General features: G+C 46.2%; 1 protein-coding gene across 4 annotated transcripts in view; it reads right to left on the reverse strand.

Annotated features, from left to right (window-relative positions):
• MYSM1 (Myb like, SWIRM and MPN domains 1) overlaps nt 1-15,645 on the reverse strand; it is a 298,882-nt gene that overhangs the window by 187,192 nt on the left and 96,045 nt on the right. For all 4 annotated transcript variants that reach the window (XM_085602494.1, XM_085602497.1, XM_085602495.1 and 1 more), the window contains one exon: nt 11,421-11,499. In XM_085602494.1, coding sequence (XP_085458620.1) covers nt 11,421-11,499 — 79 coding nt within the window. The remainder of the gene's footprint in view (nt 1-11,420; nt 11,500-15,645) is intronic.

Consider the following 15,645-nt stretch of genomic DNA (forward strand, 5'->3'; position numbering starts at 1 on the left):
GTCAACCATTTGGGGAGGGACAGAATACAAACTTCTGTTGGACCGGTCACGCACATTATGGGATTATTGCCTAGCCAATCAGATCTTGTTGTCGGCAGAACACCTTCTGGGTCGTTTCAATCAGGAGGCAGATTGGCACTCTCATCATAGGAGTGATGTGAGCTTATGGAAATTGCAAACCTGGTTGTTCCTGCAGATACTGGAGAGGTGGGGTTCTTTCTCCGTGGATCTCTTTGCATCCTGTCTGGAATTCCAGCTGGACAAATATTGCAGTTGGTGGCCAGATCCAAATGCAGTAGCCACGGACGCTTTTCTCCAGGATTGTATCAAGGAGATGGCATATGTGATTTCCTATTCGCAATGTTAATGAGGTTAGCAGCACAGGTGCACAGACAGAGCGGACCTGGTAGTGGTCCCCCCGGTTTGGAGGTCTGAAGTTTGGTTTCCAGTGATGATGGAACTTTCTTGGGCTTTTCCAATCCTTCTACCCCACTTTCCAGATCTTCTCCAGGATCCCCAATGCAACCTTTACCCGCTGATCCTACCAGGCTCGCTGCGTCTTATGGCTTGGAGGATTACCAGAAACGGTCGAAAGCCCAAAGCATTTCACAAGAATCTGCTGATCTACTCGCTAGAGCTTGGGCGGACAGCGCTTCTAACAGATATTGTTCCGCCTGGTCCAGATGTATGGGTTGGAGTCTCCGATTCCATGTGGATCCACTGGGGGCGGACATTGTTCGTGTACTGAATTTTCTGGCGACTCTGGCCTCAACGGGACTGGCATAAAGGTCAATAAACACATTTTGGTATGCGATCCCTGCAGGTCACAATAGGACTTGACCATTTTTGGCTAAAGTTCCCTAAACTTTTTGCTTTCCCCCTAGACCTTTTTTTCTGAAATGGTGTTGCCAACTTAGATGCTTTGGACACTTTGCCACTGCTAAACAGTGTCAAAGTGCAAGCGCTTCCTGTATAAAGTGTAATGGTAATTGGTTGTCCATGATTGGTATGTCTGCTTTACTAGTAAAGTCCCTAGTAAAGTGCACTATGTGTGCCAAGGCTGGTAATGCAACTGCTACTAGTGGGTCTGCAGCACTAATTGTGCCACCCACACAAGTAACCTTAAAGAGGGAACTCAGGCCTGCCATTGCAGTGATTGCGCGCAGTTTGTTAAACTGCCATGTTGTTCTGACAAGTGCACCCACTTGCCAGACTTTACCCTTCCCTCTCTATGCACATCAGACACCCCAATGGTAGGACCAAGGTACCCTCTGGGCAGGGTGCAGTGCATGTGAAAGGTATGACTAAGGTGTGTACCACGTCCTGACAGTGAAATAATCTCCATTTCGTTTTTCACTGTGGAAAGACCATCTTGCCCACAGGATAGACTAGGGAGGCTGTGTAATATGTTTTTCAGCCTATCTTCCCAAAGGCTTAAGATGGAAATTTGAAGCTTAGTGTGCCTGAACTCACAATGTAGTAACACATATTTTTATGAAGGTGGTTTTTGCATTGTGTGTTTAAAAGCTACTCTTTTAGAAGTGGCTGGGTTTTTGTGCTCTAACAATTCTCTGTGTCTCTGCCTGGTTGTGGAGTTACTGTCTGGATTTGAACGTGATAGGATCTGGGGAATGTCTTGACCCAGGGGAGAAGGTGAGACAGCAACAGGCTGACCTGCATCTGGAGTGTAGGGGGAGGAGTAGCCCCTAGACTTGAAGAGGCCTGGGTTGCTGCCATAAAACAAAGGTCCAATCTCCTGCTGAGTGACTGAGAATCCAGACCCCCCACTAATCAAAGGAAGAAGGTGTCACTGGCAGGGAGGCACCCAGAACTGGTTTGAACAGGGGTAAGTGCCCCCCTGAACACAAAGACTTCAAAGACATTTAGAGGTATAACTTTGAGAGCTGAAGCCCCTGAACTTTGGAGATATGGATTGATCAAGATTGAACAAGACTGAAGCTACTTCTTGGTCAAGAGGAACCTTTGCCAAGGAAGAAACAGCTGAAGAGACTGAAGGAAAGGACTGACCCTTGCTGTGTGTTCTGGGGCTGGCCTGCAGTTTGCTGCTTTAACCAAGGAAAGGCTAGGGGGACTTTGCTGTGTGCTGTGTCCCCCTGCTTCAAAGGACTTTGCTGTGTGCTGTGTCCGGAAGTAACTTATCCCCAAGGCCCGAGGTGAGCTAGCTCCCTGTTGCGGAAATTCAGGAACACAAAAGTTTCTAGGAGAGTCTCAGCGACGCTGTGTGCATGTGCTTTTTGCAGCCTGAGACCCTCGTAAGAAGTGCCCTGTGATTGTGGGCACCTGGAGTCCAAGCGGGTCTCAGCGACGCTGTGTGCGTGTGCTTTTTACAGCCCGAGCCCTTGGTGAGGATTGTCCTGTGATCGTGTGCACCAGAGTCCAAGTGAGTCTCAGCGACACTGTGTGCGTGCGCTTTGTGCAGCCTGAGACCTTCGTGAGGAGTGCCCTGTGATCATGCACCCGAAGCTCAAGTGAGTCTCAGCGAGGATGTGCGAGTGTGCCCCGCTGCAGCCTTAGGTCTTAATAGCAGCAGCGGCCCGGGCCGGCAGCTCCGGAGGAGCTGAGTCGCCAGCCCGAGCCTGCCATTGCCAGAGCGGGACCTCGAACCAACCTAGTCAAGGGATGGCCCGAGTTCCACTGCCCGGAATTCACAAAGATTGCATCGGAGGCCCAAGTCGCTGGGAGAGGAGAGGAGAGCGAGGTCACACCCCACAGGTAACGTGTGTCGACGCCTGTGGAGGGGTGCGGGCTCGGAGGGAGATGCACTCGGCCTCTCCCATTCCTGCAGCGCTAGCCTCTGCTTCAGCTTGTATCGCGGCCAGTACTTGCCAAAGGAGTGGCAGTACCGGGCCGGAGTGCGGAGCTGCACCTTTTGTTTACACCATACCCGTGTGGGGGCAACTGTTGACAGAGGCTGACTGCGAGTCAGCACGAGTGGCAGAGAGACAGACTAAGGCACCATGATCGGTGCTGGAGTGTCTTAAGCATTGCATTATTTCTGCATAACGAACTACTGGATTAGTGTATTACGCATTGCATTATTCCTGCATAACAAACTACCTGATTGTCGTATTACACATTGCATTATTTCTGCATAAGGAACTACCTGATTAGTGTATTACGCATTGCATTATTACTGCATAACAAACTACCTGGTTAGTGTCTTACGCCTTGCATTATTTCAGCATAACGAAGTACCTGATTGTTTCGTTACGCATTGCATTATTTTTATATTGCAAAGTGCCTGATTCTAGCATTACTAACTGCATTATTTTTATATTGCAAAGTGCCTGATTCTTGCATTACAAACTGCATAGCATTGCAGTAGGAGTGCAGTGGAACATTTAGAAGTGCTCATTAATATCGCCAGAACTTACAAGGTCTGGCTGGCCTAACAACTGGCCAGGAGGAATATTACAAATACGCATATGTTGGATTTATATTGTGTGGTCTTATCGTATATCTTTGTATATAAATTTATACTCGTTTTTATGAAACTCGTGTGGAGTCCATTTGTGGTGTCATCATTGGGTTGCTGTGTGCGTGGTTGCAAATACTTTACACATTTGCCTTGAAGATAAGCCTGGCTGCTCATGACAAGCTACCGAGGGGGTGAGCGGAGGCTATCTGAGAAGGTGTCCTTCCTTTCCCTGATGTGGAAACTAGGGTCTCTATTTGGCCTAAGGTACCTACCTCAGCCAACCAGGGATCCCGGGTCTAACAGTCACTTACCAGTGGACGGCCACCCAGTGGGAGAACATCCCTTTGTATGCGAACTTTTGAGGGGTAATAGACTGTTGCTGCCCCTAGAGCCCAGGTATTCAGTATTGTTGGATGTGAACAGAGTTTTTAACCTCTTTAAATCCTGGCCTTCTGACAAGTACCTACAAAATTAGCAATGCTGCTATGTCTAATTTCATGTCACAGAGTGTCAGGCGTTCATGCTCTGGAAATGACAGGTAGAGTATTCACCCTGGAGGGGATTTCCTTTCACATTGCTAGGCATACGAAATGCATTTCAAGAATTGTGTCCTAGTCTTCATTTCATAAGGTACCAAAACTGTGTGTGGTTAAAACGTTTAAGTTGTATGAAGCCTTGTCGGAGGAATTATGTCCTCATAGCGAGAGACAACTGTTGATTGCTCTTACCAGGCCTCATAAGGCAGTTTCTTACCCTACGATTACCAGATGGGTGATGCAAGAAGCAGGGATTGAGGCTTCATGTTTTGGGGCCCATTCAGTGAGAGGTGCCATGGCATCTAAAGCATTTGCTTTGGGAGCTAGACTGGAGGATATACTCAAAGCAGGGGTTTGGTCCTCAGACTCAACTTTTAATAGGTTTTACTTTAAACCAGTGTCTAATCTGGCAACCCAAGTGCTGGAAAAGATTTGAACTAGCCTAATCCTCGCCTCCAGGTCCTGACATAGAATGAAAAATGTCCTAGCTAAGGTAACAGAAAGTTTCAATTCTATTAAGGACACAGAGGCGAGAATTAACCCTCCCAATATTTTCAAATCTCTTTTCTAGTCCACCCTATGTATTAGGTGGAATTCTATGAGCAGGGAAGGTGCTTAATGTGCATTTACATTTGATGTTTGTTTCTTTGATACCTTGTATTAATATGCATTGGTTTTTTATTTGCTTGCAACTCTTCTCTGGATCGGAGTCTCATGCTTCCTTTCAGGAATGGTTGCTAGTAAACTGGAGGGAAGTAGGGGATAATCAGGCTGTGTCACAGGAAGAAAGAGGAGGGTAGAGAGTCGGTGAAGACATTATAGGGAGCTCCAGCCCTCCGAATGGATGAACTGTGTTCTATTTGCCAAGGACTCATGGGAAATGTAGTTTTGTTTGGAAAAGATGTTACATCTTAAATGCTGCTGGATGAATTAAAGTGAGGAAAGCCAAATCCTGGCCTCCGTGCCCTTAATAGAAATCATTTTTTTTTTAATGGGACAAGTAGATTTCTAAAGCATCCAGGTCCTACGTCACAGTTATTTTAAAGAATTCCACCACATGAAATCAATAGTGATGCCTCTGATGGTGTTAGAACTGATGTCCTGAGTAAATTCATGAGCAGTGCACTTGGAAAAGCTACCGAAGTGTATCTTACTTTAATAGACAAATATTCCTGCTTTTCAGGATCAAAATGGTTACTGTAACACCCTTTCAACTGAAGATTTTTCTTGGATTTATTTACAATATTGAGACGATACTGATCAATGTTTCTAACCATAATGCTATTCAGTGAATTATTTTGTTTTTTTAATGATACTTTGTGTAGCTATTTATCACCAACCCCAATACCAGTAGTCTCAGAGTCTAATGCCCCTTCCACAGCAGCCAGAAGACATGACCTTTGGCAATGCTTTGTTTTTGTCTTCCTTTTGACTATAACAGATTAGCCTTCAATGTCATCTCATTTCCAAGAATAAAGCGGAGTTGAGAATACTGACAAAACACATAAACCCATTGTAGGAAGGTGGATATCTGACTATGGTTACCCCCAACTTTTTGCCTAGTGTCTAGCTGGTTTTTCGACTTAGTTGGCCTGAGATCCTGCCACTCAGGGTCTCAGGCTGTCTACTCTCTCTTTAAAATGGACTCCATGTACCCTAGGTACATACCCAATTGGTAAGGATCACCTTATTGGACCCTGTACAGTGTACCCTAGGTACCCAGGGCATAGGTGTACCCTGGGCCTCCCAGGGGCTGCAGCATGTATTATGCCACCCATGGTCTGGCCTTCCAATCAGACACAACTGGCTGATCACTCAGCTGGGGCAAGGTCGTGTAATCACCCCTTGCTTAGATATAGTATACCTATATCTACCCTTAATACAGACACATGTGTACCTATCAGCCACTCCTATGGCAGGCATTAACAATCCTGGAGGCAGAGTGCTTGGTAACATGTGAGATGGTGCTCTAGCATGAGCTGAGCCTCTCTGCAGCTTTCGGAACCATGTCCTTATAGCTGTTCTATGATAAAGCCTACCATATACTCTTAAAGTGCCTTATAATCTTAAACGGTTATGGTAACTATGGTTTGGCTTTATCAAAACATGTCGTGTAAGGTGTCTAACACTTTGGAATAATACCCCCATACCATTTCTGGTGATGAGGATATTATTCCTCCCTTCTAGAGGGAGAGACATGTTAAAATCCTGTTTTGCTGTTTAACTGTCACCAAAGCCTCAGCATCACAAAATGGATGCTGCTGCCACAGACACGAGTCTGACCTCCTGCTGCTGGGAGCCCTCCCAGCCAGGGAGGCCTGGACAATAGGTTTCCTGCTTGGGGAGGTGCTAGCACCTCCCCAGACAGACTTTAGTGTATTGGGGCAGGGAGGGCTGAAAGGAATGAGACATGCCTGGGGCACACAAGGTGCTCCATGCATAGTCCAGTTCAAACCGGTGCTGGGGCACTCCAGCCCCAGCTCGAAACTGGACAAAGGAAAGGGGGTGTAGCCACCCCCCTTCCTGGTCCCACCCATAGGAGGGACCTTGCAGGTAGCCCAGCCCACTAGCCCAGTATATTAGTAGCTAGTTGGGCCCTGCTAAATTAGATTATCCTGAACCTGCAACTTGAACAGAAACTCTGGACCTTCGACATTCGACGAAAGAAGAAGACTGAAGAATCTCCCTTGTGGCTATGGAGTGGTCACCCTGTGCGAACAGGCACCATCGAGAGACTTACCCTTTGTTTTGCTGAAGTTCTACGAGGGACCGACTGCAGAGCCTGACCAGAGCCTTGACTTCCAGACTTCTCCGACCCTGATCCACATCCACAGCCGAGCTGAGATCCGTGGAAGCGACGAGAGACGTGGGACCGGCTACCTGGGAAAAGTGGCGAGTATCTTCCAGCGCAGCTTCTGAGGCACCCTCGAGGTTGTGCACCGGGGATTGAGAAGCCCCAACCCCAAGCACCATCTGCACCGAAGATCAGCCCCCCACACTCCACGAGTCCTGCGTGGGGCCCTTCTGCATTTTCCTGCTTGCCGCGTCTGTCCGGTTGCTTGCCCGTTGGCTAGTAATCTTTGCGACGACACACCTTCAATTTTCCACTGCTGGTTTGGCTTCTCCAGACTGGCTCCTGCTCCTCTGTAAAAGAGAAGCACCCCAGACATTCCTGGTCTGCACCAGAAGCAAGTCCTCCATTCTTCATGGGTTCCGCTTGCCAAGGGTTGGTGAGTCCTAGTTCGACTTCGACGCCGCCGACAGCACTAGCCTTCGTGGGACAGTTCGCCTCCTGGTCCTGGTCGTCCTCGACGTCTCCTGGTACCCGTGGCTGCTGCGACAAGCTTCACCTCTTCACCTGCAATCTCCCGACATCGCCTGGTTCCTTCCTGGTTCCACGTGGTCACTGGCTAGTGACCCAGACTCTGTCCCTTCTGCTTGCAGGTATCCTTCCTTCTTGATCCTGGCCTGGGGATCCACCGGACACTCTTCAATGACTGCCTGTCAGCATCTTTCCTTCAGGCATCCATAGGAGTCGACGATGAAACCCGACGCAAGTTCACACCTATGCACCCGCAGCCCGGGGGCTAGGTAACTTGGGTACTCCGGTGCTCATCAGGGTATTGACTATCCTAGTGTCTAGTTCTCAAGACTCGACTTCCTAGCTACTCCAGAAGTGTCCTAAAGCTTATTAATTCTAAACTGTACTATTTCTATCGATTATACGCATTACGCGTGAGTGTTTCCACTCTGGACCTGAATCCCGTGGGCCTCCCACTTCCTAACCTTGGGTAGTATAGTGTAGCCCCAGCAGTCCCTAGGCCTACCCTATTTCCGTGACAGTGGTCCTTACACCACTTACTTAGTATATGGTTTGCGTGGCCCCTAGGGCCTAACTGTATTACTTACCTGTGTGACTTAATGTATGCTTAAATAAGACTGTGTTGTACTTACCTCAAATCTCATAAAGAGTGCTGAGGGTTTGACTAGAATAAATACACTTTATTTTATATATATATATATCTGTTGTGGTGTCCTTTCATTTGGTATTCAAGGGATTACATCTGGTATAACAGCTGGCTTCACATGCCATTCAGAGTTTAGCCTAAGACTGATCTTGTCCATGCTACCACTAGGATAGCTGGTCTATAAGATTGACTTTACAACCAATCACCATAAGGGTTGTTTTGACTGATACAAGGTGTACACTAGAATTAGTGACATCATATATCAGGCCAACTTCTCACATTGGTCGCACCGGTGGGATCTGAGCTTGCTGTTGTAATACCATTGTAATCTTGAGATACTAAATTGAAAGATGACACAGATATTGTTTAGGTACATATAACATAGATTATAAATACTTAAGTCCTACTGGACTTAGTTGTTGTAGGTTGAAGGGCCTAGCACACCCTGACTACAACTACTAGAGAGGTTTAGTAGATACAACTAGTGTAGGTAGGTGCACACACCACACCCTCACTAGAATCATGTCCCTGAATGGAGATCACACTGATACTCCCTCAGGAGAGGAGAATCCTAGACAGATTCCCTCTAGATATGATGCATTCACTTTCCAGGAGATGAGACAACTGTGTACCTCCAGGAGATTAAAACAGGGTTCCAACCCTACCCTTAGACCAGGCCAACTTCTCACACCCATATGTACAAAAGATAAAAGCCACAAAAAGTAATTGCAATTTGCAACCAGTGTCTAATTTTGTAAAATGATCTATGTACTAATAGGTCAGTTCATAACATTTAGAATCTAAGTAAATTACAGTCCAACCAACCTAATTATATTTCATTAGGTATATTGCAAATTGTGACTTATTCTGCTTGGTCACAATCATGGGCATGGTGACTTGTAAGAATCAGCAGACCACCCATGTCTGAGATTGCTTTTATAACATAAATTTAAAAAAAAAAAAAAAAAAATAGTTCTAGTTAGGATCGTGTTTCCATAGGAAATCCGCAACATTCTATTTGGAATAACTTTGGCGCAGATTGACAAATCCTAATCAGAATCAGAATTACGCTCACGCACGTTAGTGTGCTCGCACGGTGCGTGCGTATAGATATTGATATGCTTTTAAATGCTATTTTCTCAGGAAATACTGAACAGATTTACACCAGACCTGCAAAAGGCACATCCCTGACCTGAGGACTACCTCTCTGCCAAATTTCAAGTAATTCTGTTCAGCCGTTCGGGCTGTACCTTGGACTAAAGGTCCTATGGAAAAATGCATGGGGAAAACGCGTTTTGGGACCCCCCCTTTTTCTCAGCCCCAGCTTGACGAATCCCCCCGAGACTTTCAGGGAAGGAGCGGAGCGCCCCACCTATTTTGAAAATTTCGCGAGGATTCGTCAATTGGCGCAAAAGTTATTCAAAATAGAATTTTCAGATTTCCTATGGAAACACGATCCTAACTATAACTATCTACTGGCGACCGCCAGTAGATAATAATCACTGAAAAAACCATAGGTTTCAGACATGTTATAGTTAGCGGAAATTTTACTGATAAAAAACCAATGAAATTCCCCCGTTATAGTTAGTGAAGGCAACTATAACTCACGCGACCGCAATCCTCTGCTGATGCTAATACTGTATTTAGACACTTATTTGCCCATGTCTTCTTCCATACATTTTTAGATATACATATATTACAAATATTTTTTTTTCATAAAGACACATATGTCATCAGCAGAAGATTGCGGTCGCGTGAGTTATAGTTGCCTGCACTAACTATAACGGGGGAATTTCATTGGTTTTTTATCAGTAAAATTTCCGCTAACTATAACATGCCTGAAACCAGTAGGTAATATATATATATATATATATATATATATATATATATATATATATAATCTACACACAGACACATACAGATATGTATATATATTTCATATCCCTTGGTTAAGCTACATACGGGTCACCCTTGGTTTATCTGCTTGGTTTACCACACCTAACACTATTGCTAAAACTGCTAAGGTAGAGGTGAAAGCAGCAGTTATGCAGTACTGTGCATACATTAGATTGAAAACATAGTTAGCAAAACCTTCAGTTTTTGATTACTGCAGATAGTTACTCCCAGTCGAACCCGCGGTGTACCTGTCTTTATTTTTCACAAGGTGGGAACGATCACTTCTTTTTCGTTTCAGAGCAGGATCAATTTTCTGGTCCTTGTGTTTTAAAAATCCCCCAGACCCAGAGGGAAATGCAGAATTGATCTGCCCCTGCGATAATCAATCCACTCAATCACTTCTGCATTTTATGTTTTTTTGTAGATTTTATAGCTTAGCACGTAAGCATTTTCTGAATCCTTTGCTACGTAAGTTAGGTTTTCGTCAGTGTAGAGTAGCTTTGCTCCACATACAGTTTTTAAACTCACATGTAACCACTTAGTTTGTAACTACCTGAAAGCAGTCACTCGGGCTAGAAAAACTTTAGAATGCTAACCATTTGATTTATATTTATGTCTTGGCTTGCTTAACATACATTTGATAGTGGAGTTAGACAGAGGTGTCCCTTTTTCCATTTTGATTCAATGGGAGTACACGGCAGACCCCTTTTGAGGTTTTTGTTCTCCTCTATTGCACTATTCCAGCTCAACCACTGCCAACAGCGACATGTGAGTAGTTGATGTTAATGATCATTTTATGGAAAACTATTTTATGCTCTTTTTAAATTATATATTTGATGAAATTGGTGAATCAACTTGGTGATCACATTCTTAATTGTTTTGATTAAATGTCATCTTGTATTCACACTTTTGATAATATTGATTTCTATTTGATATTTATGTGCTTTTATGGTTTATTTTTATCTTACCGAATAAAGATATTGATTGATTCATTTTTTCCCCTTATTTTAAAAGTTTGAGTGAAAGTTGCCATCTATCTCGGTAAATTGTACCTCACTTCACAGAGAGTGGAAGGGGTTCTGAGGGGACCACTTTCTTTTTATGAATGAGTCACCACCCCCACGAGGGAGTCAAGTTGGTTTTCAATGGTTTATGGCTGGATTTCCAGTCACAATCCATTGACATATATGGTACCAACTCGCAATTTGAAAGGGACTCTCACAAAATGTCTCTTCCAAAATGCAATTCAGCAACAATTTGGAAACCCATTTTAGGAGTCATTAAACGTTTGCCTACTTACAAAATGGGTTTAGTCCATTGGAAATAACATTTTAATGATCAGAAACAGTAAATAAGAGTATTTAATGTATCTGGCCCCTACTTCTACTTTTTCAGCCCTAGATCGTACTGACCACAGGCTTATTTCACTCTCTCACACACACCTGATTTTAAGGTAAATATTGAGGTTACTAGTGTGGTATAACAAGCCCAGCCCAGCAATGAACTTTTCAAGTAATCCCAGAATGTAACGCCTTATGGAAATTTAACATTAAAACAAAAACAATTATATACAAGTTTTACCAGTCCTTCCTCAAAAAGCTTTTTCTCTTCAGTTGTCCATTTTAAAGAACAGCTGCCTGACTTTGCCGGTGATCTTTCTCTAAAAGAAAAAATAAAGGACCATTATCAATAGAACTCTAGCAAAGTCAAAATTATCGCAATTATGAATTTTAAGGGTGTTTTCATAAATTGAGATTTCTGTTACCTACACAGAGTTTGGATAATCACAAGAATGTAACATAATGAGGAGAGAGCACCACTTTCACAGTCTAATAATTGAAGGCTGAATATCAGAAAGAGAAGTCACCTGTGAACTGCCAGGGCCCCTAAAGCCAACATATACTTTACAGTGTTGAGGTCAAGAAGGACCAGTCTGCGTTCTCTGATTTCTATACTAAAAGTATGTTTGTATAGTGACAGTGGCAGGTAAATACATTCAGAGTAATTGAAATATATGTAATCACTGAGAATTATCCACACACTTTGGGCAACAATCTTTTAACTAGTTGACACTCCAACATCATGCATGGAAAGGGTCCAATAACATAACATCACACATTGCGACTGCTGGTGACAAAATAATCAATTACATGCTGCAGTGAAACATTCTATGAAGCACCTTACAACGAGTTTGTCTATTTCTGGAGAAGACAGGCACAATGTAGCACTGGAACCAGGAGTAGTGTGAAGCAGGTAGTGGCCTGTAGTGGTTGAGGTGTTGGTCCCCCTCTGCGGCTACTGAGCAAGCTGTTTCCTTTCTTCTGCTGTCCAATAATGATAGTCCTCTACAGCAGCGAGCAGGCTAGATTTGTCACGCACAAAGGTTTATTTCTCCACTACCTGTGTTTATTGACTCGACGAGGACCTTCGATCCTTTTTGTATTTGATAAGTTGTTAAGATCTGTCATGTCCCACTGGTGCTTCTATTACAACATAGGTTCTCTGAAAACCTCTGCTATATGGAGGACATGTCCCTATGCGAGTGTGTGTTTTTTCACAGTGATGGGATGTAAACCGAGCCCCATGTGAAGCCAAGTATGGAGTCACAGTGCTCTCCAGCAAGGCAGGACTACACCAGCTAGTAGAAACATCACCGTCTACTGATAGCCGCCAACCTTTCTCCCCCCGTCCTCAACGTATGCTCCCTGCACAGACACGCTGTAGAGATCTGGGACCTACTCTACACCCTCTCGTCAGACGTCGCCTTCTTCACGGAAACTTGGACCAACTCCACCTCCACCCCGACATCAGCACCCCGACAGATACAATATCCAGAGGATGGACCGACCCAACCGCCCAGGAGGAGGACTCGCCATCGCACACAAGAGCTCCCTCCGGCCTACGAACTCCCGCTCAAGCGACAGTCTGCCCACCACCGAAAACCTTCAATTCCAGACTGAGACCGGCCTAAAACAACCCTAGGAGGCACCCTCGCCTACAGACCTCCCAGACCTCGAACTGCGTTCACCACTTCCATCGCTGACCTCATCGTGCCACATGCCATCGCCTCCATGGACTACATGCTCATCGGAGACCTCAACTTCCATCTCGACAACCTCAGCGACCCAGACTCCGCCACCCTTCTGGACAACCTCGTCAACCTCTGACTGAGACAACTCATCACCACCCCCACCCACAAGGCAGTACACACTCTCAACCCTATCTTCGCAGGAGGGAACAAAATCCACTTCAGCCACACCACGCAACCCCTCCTGGACGGACCACCTCCATGTCAACAAACCCACCATGCCCAAACCTGCACCCAGCCCTCCACGAAGGAACTGGAGCAAGGTCACCAAGGAAAGGCTCAACTCCACCCTCAACGGCGATGCCCCCTCCATCTCGACCGACGCCAACCTTGCAGCCAAAGAACTCCACAGATGGATCACCAACTGTGCAGACGAGCTTGCATCCCTACGTAACCTCCACCAACAGCGCCCCAGAAAGGCCACTTGATTCACCACTGACCACCAAGAATCCAGACGCACCTGCAGACGTCTCGAGAAGAACTGGAGAAACAGCAAATTCTCAGAAGACCGCATCACCTACAAAAACGCCATGACAGAATCAGATCCACCAAAAAGACCTTCATCCAAAACACGATCCTCGCCAACTCCAGCAACTCTAAGGAACTCTTCAGCATCATCCAAGAATTCACCAAACCCTCCAGCAAAACCACAGACATCACCCCCTCCCAGGATCTCGAAAACAAGCTCGGCTCCTACTTCCATCTGAAAATCAAGGGCCTCTACGACATCTTCAACAATCAGACACCTGACTCTGAAACCGCTCCCTCCTCCAGCAACGCCAGCCAGCCCTCCATCTCCTCCTGGACCCCAGTCACCACCGAAGACACCGCATCAACCATGAAAGGCATCAACTCAGGAGCCCCCACGGACCCCTGCCCCTCGCACAAATCCGCCACAGAGCCGCCGCCATCGCACCAGAATTACGACGAACCATCAATGCCACATTTGAAGCCGGCATCTTTCCCGACAAATGGAAACACGCAGAAGTCAGATCCCTACTCAAGAAGCCCTCGGCAGATTCCACAGACCTCAAGAACTACCGACCCATCTCCCTCCTCCCCTTCACGGCCAAAGTCACCAACATCCAACTAACAAAGTTCATAGAAGAAAACTCCATCCTCGACCCCTCCCAATCCGGATTCTGCAGCACCCACAGCACTGAGACCGCTCTACTCGCCGCCACAGACGACATCCGCACCCTCTTCGACCATGGACACACCGCAGCCCTTATCATACTCGACCTCTCTGCAGCCTTCACTCACCCACCGCACACTCACCGCCAGACTCCACGACGCTGGTATACAGGGAACAGCCCTCGACTGGCTCCGCTCCTTCCTCACTGGCAGAATCCAAAGAATCAGACTTCCACCCTTCCTCTCCAAATACACAGAAATCAACTGCAGAGTACCCCAAGGTTCATCGCTTAGCCCCATGCTCTTCAACATCTACATGGCCCACCCTCGCCGCCATCGTCAGACAGCACGGACTCAGCATAGTATCCTACGCCGATGACACCCAGCGCATCCTCTCCCTCACCAAGGACCCCATCACCACCAGACTCACCTTCCAGGAGGGAATGATGGACGTCGCATCCAGGATTAGCAGCAGCTGCCTGAAGCTCAACTAGGACAAGACAGAGGTCCCCGTCCTCAACCCTCTCCCTCGGCATGGGACAACACCTGGTGGGACCACCGCCCTCGGCAGCCCCCCCACTGACCACGCCCGAAACCTCAGCATCGTACTCGACTCCTCCCTCTCCATGACCCGACAGGTCAACGCCGTCACCTCCACCTGTTTCAACACCCTCTGCATCCTCCGAAAGACCTTCAAATGGATCCCCCTCGAATCAAGGAAGACTGTTACCCATGCACTCATATCCAGCAGACTGGACTACAGAACATTACAGCCAGACTCGTCCTTGGCATCCCTTGACACGAACACAGCACCTGCGTAAACTCCACTGGCTCCCCGTCGAGAAGAGAGTACCTTTCAAGATACTCACTCGCGCCTACAAATGCCTCCACAACACCGGACCCCCGATATCTCAACGATAGAATCTCCTTCCACGTACCCAAGAGGAACATCCGATCCGCCGACATCGCCCTCGCTGTACCCCCGCACATCCGCAGAGCAAGAACGAGCGGAAGAACCTTCTCCTACATCGCGGTCAAGACCTGGAACGAGCTCCTGATCGACATCAGACCAGCAACCACCCTGCACATCTTCAGGAAGACCCTAAAGACCTGGCTCTTCGACTGACCAGAGCGCCCCCCCCAGCACCTTGAGACCCTCACAGGTGAGTAGTGTGCTTAAAACTCCCTGATTGATTAATTGATGTACAAATTTAAGGGGCACGTTGTTAGTTTATATTCAATATAATACTCCCCGTATTTCTTATCACTCATGACTGAGATAATTTCGGATTAACAGGCTTATGCTGTTTAATATCACTGCACATTTTTCAGATAACAAATGTATCAATCAATTTGGATAGAACGACTTCTTAGTAACCACTAACTACTCCTTAATTACACTTCAAAGCTGGTAATACAGAAAGCATTATGCAGCAGGAATGTCTCAGACTTTACATAGTTTCTAATGTCTTTGAAGTCTCACTAGAAGGTAGATTTTCTCTTCACACTCTGGGGATATTGTTTATCTAGTCTGTGTCGAAAGCATAATTGTACCGTCATTATAGGAGCATCATCAGTATTAAA

The sequence above is a fragment of the Triturus cristatus genome, chromosome 4_2 (assembly GCF_964204655.1).
Source record: "Triturus cristatus chromosome 4_2, aTriCri1.1, whole genome shotgun sequence".
Classification (NCBI taxonomy): Eukaryota; Metazoa; Chordata; class Amphibia; order Caudata; family Salamandridae; genus Triturus; species Triturus cristatus.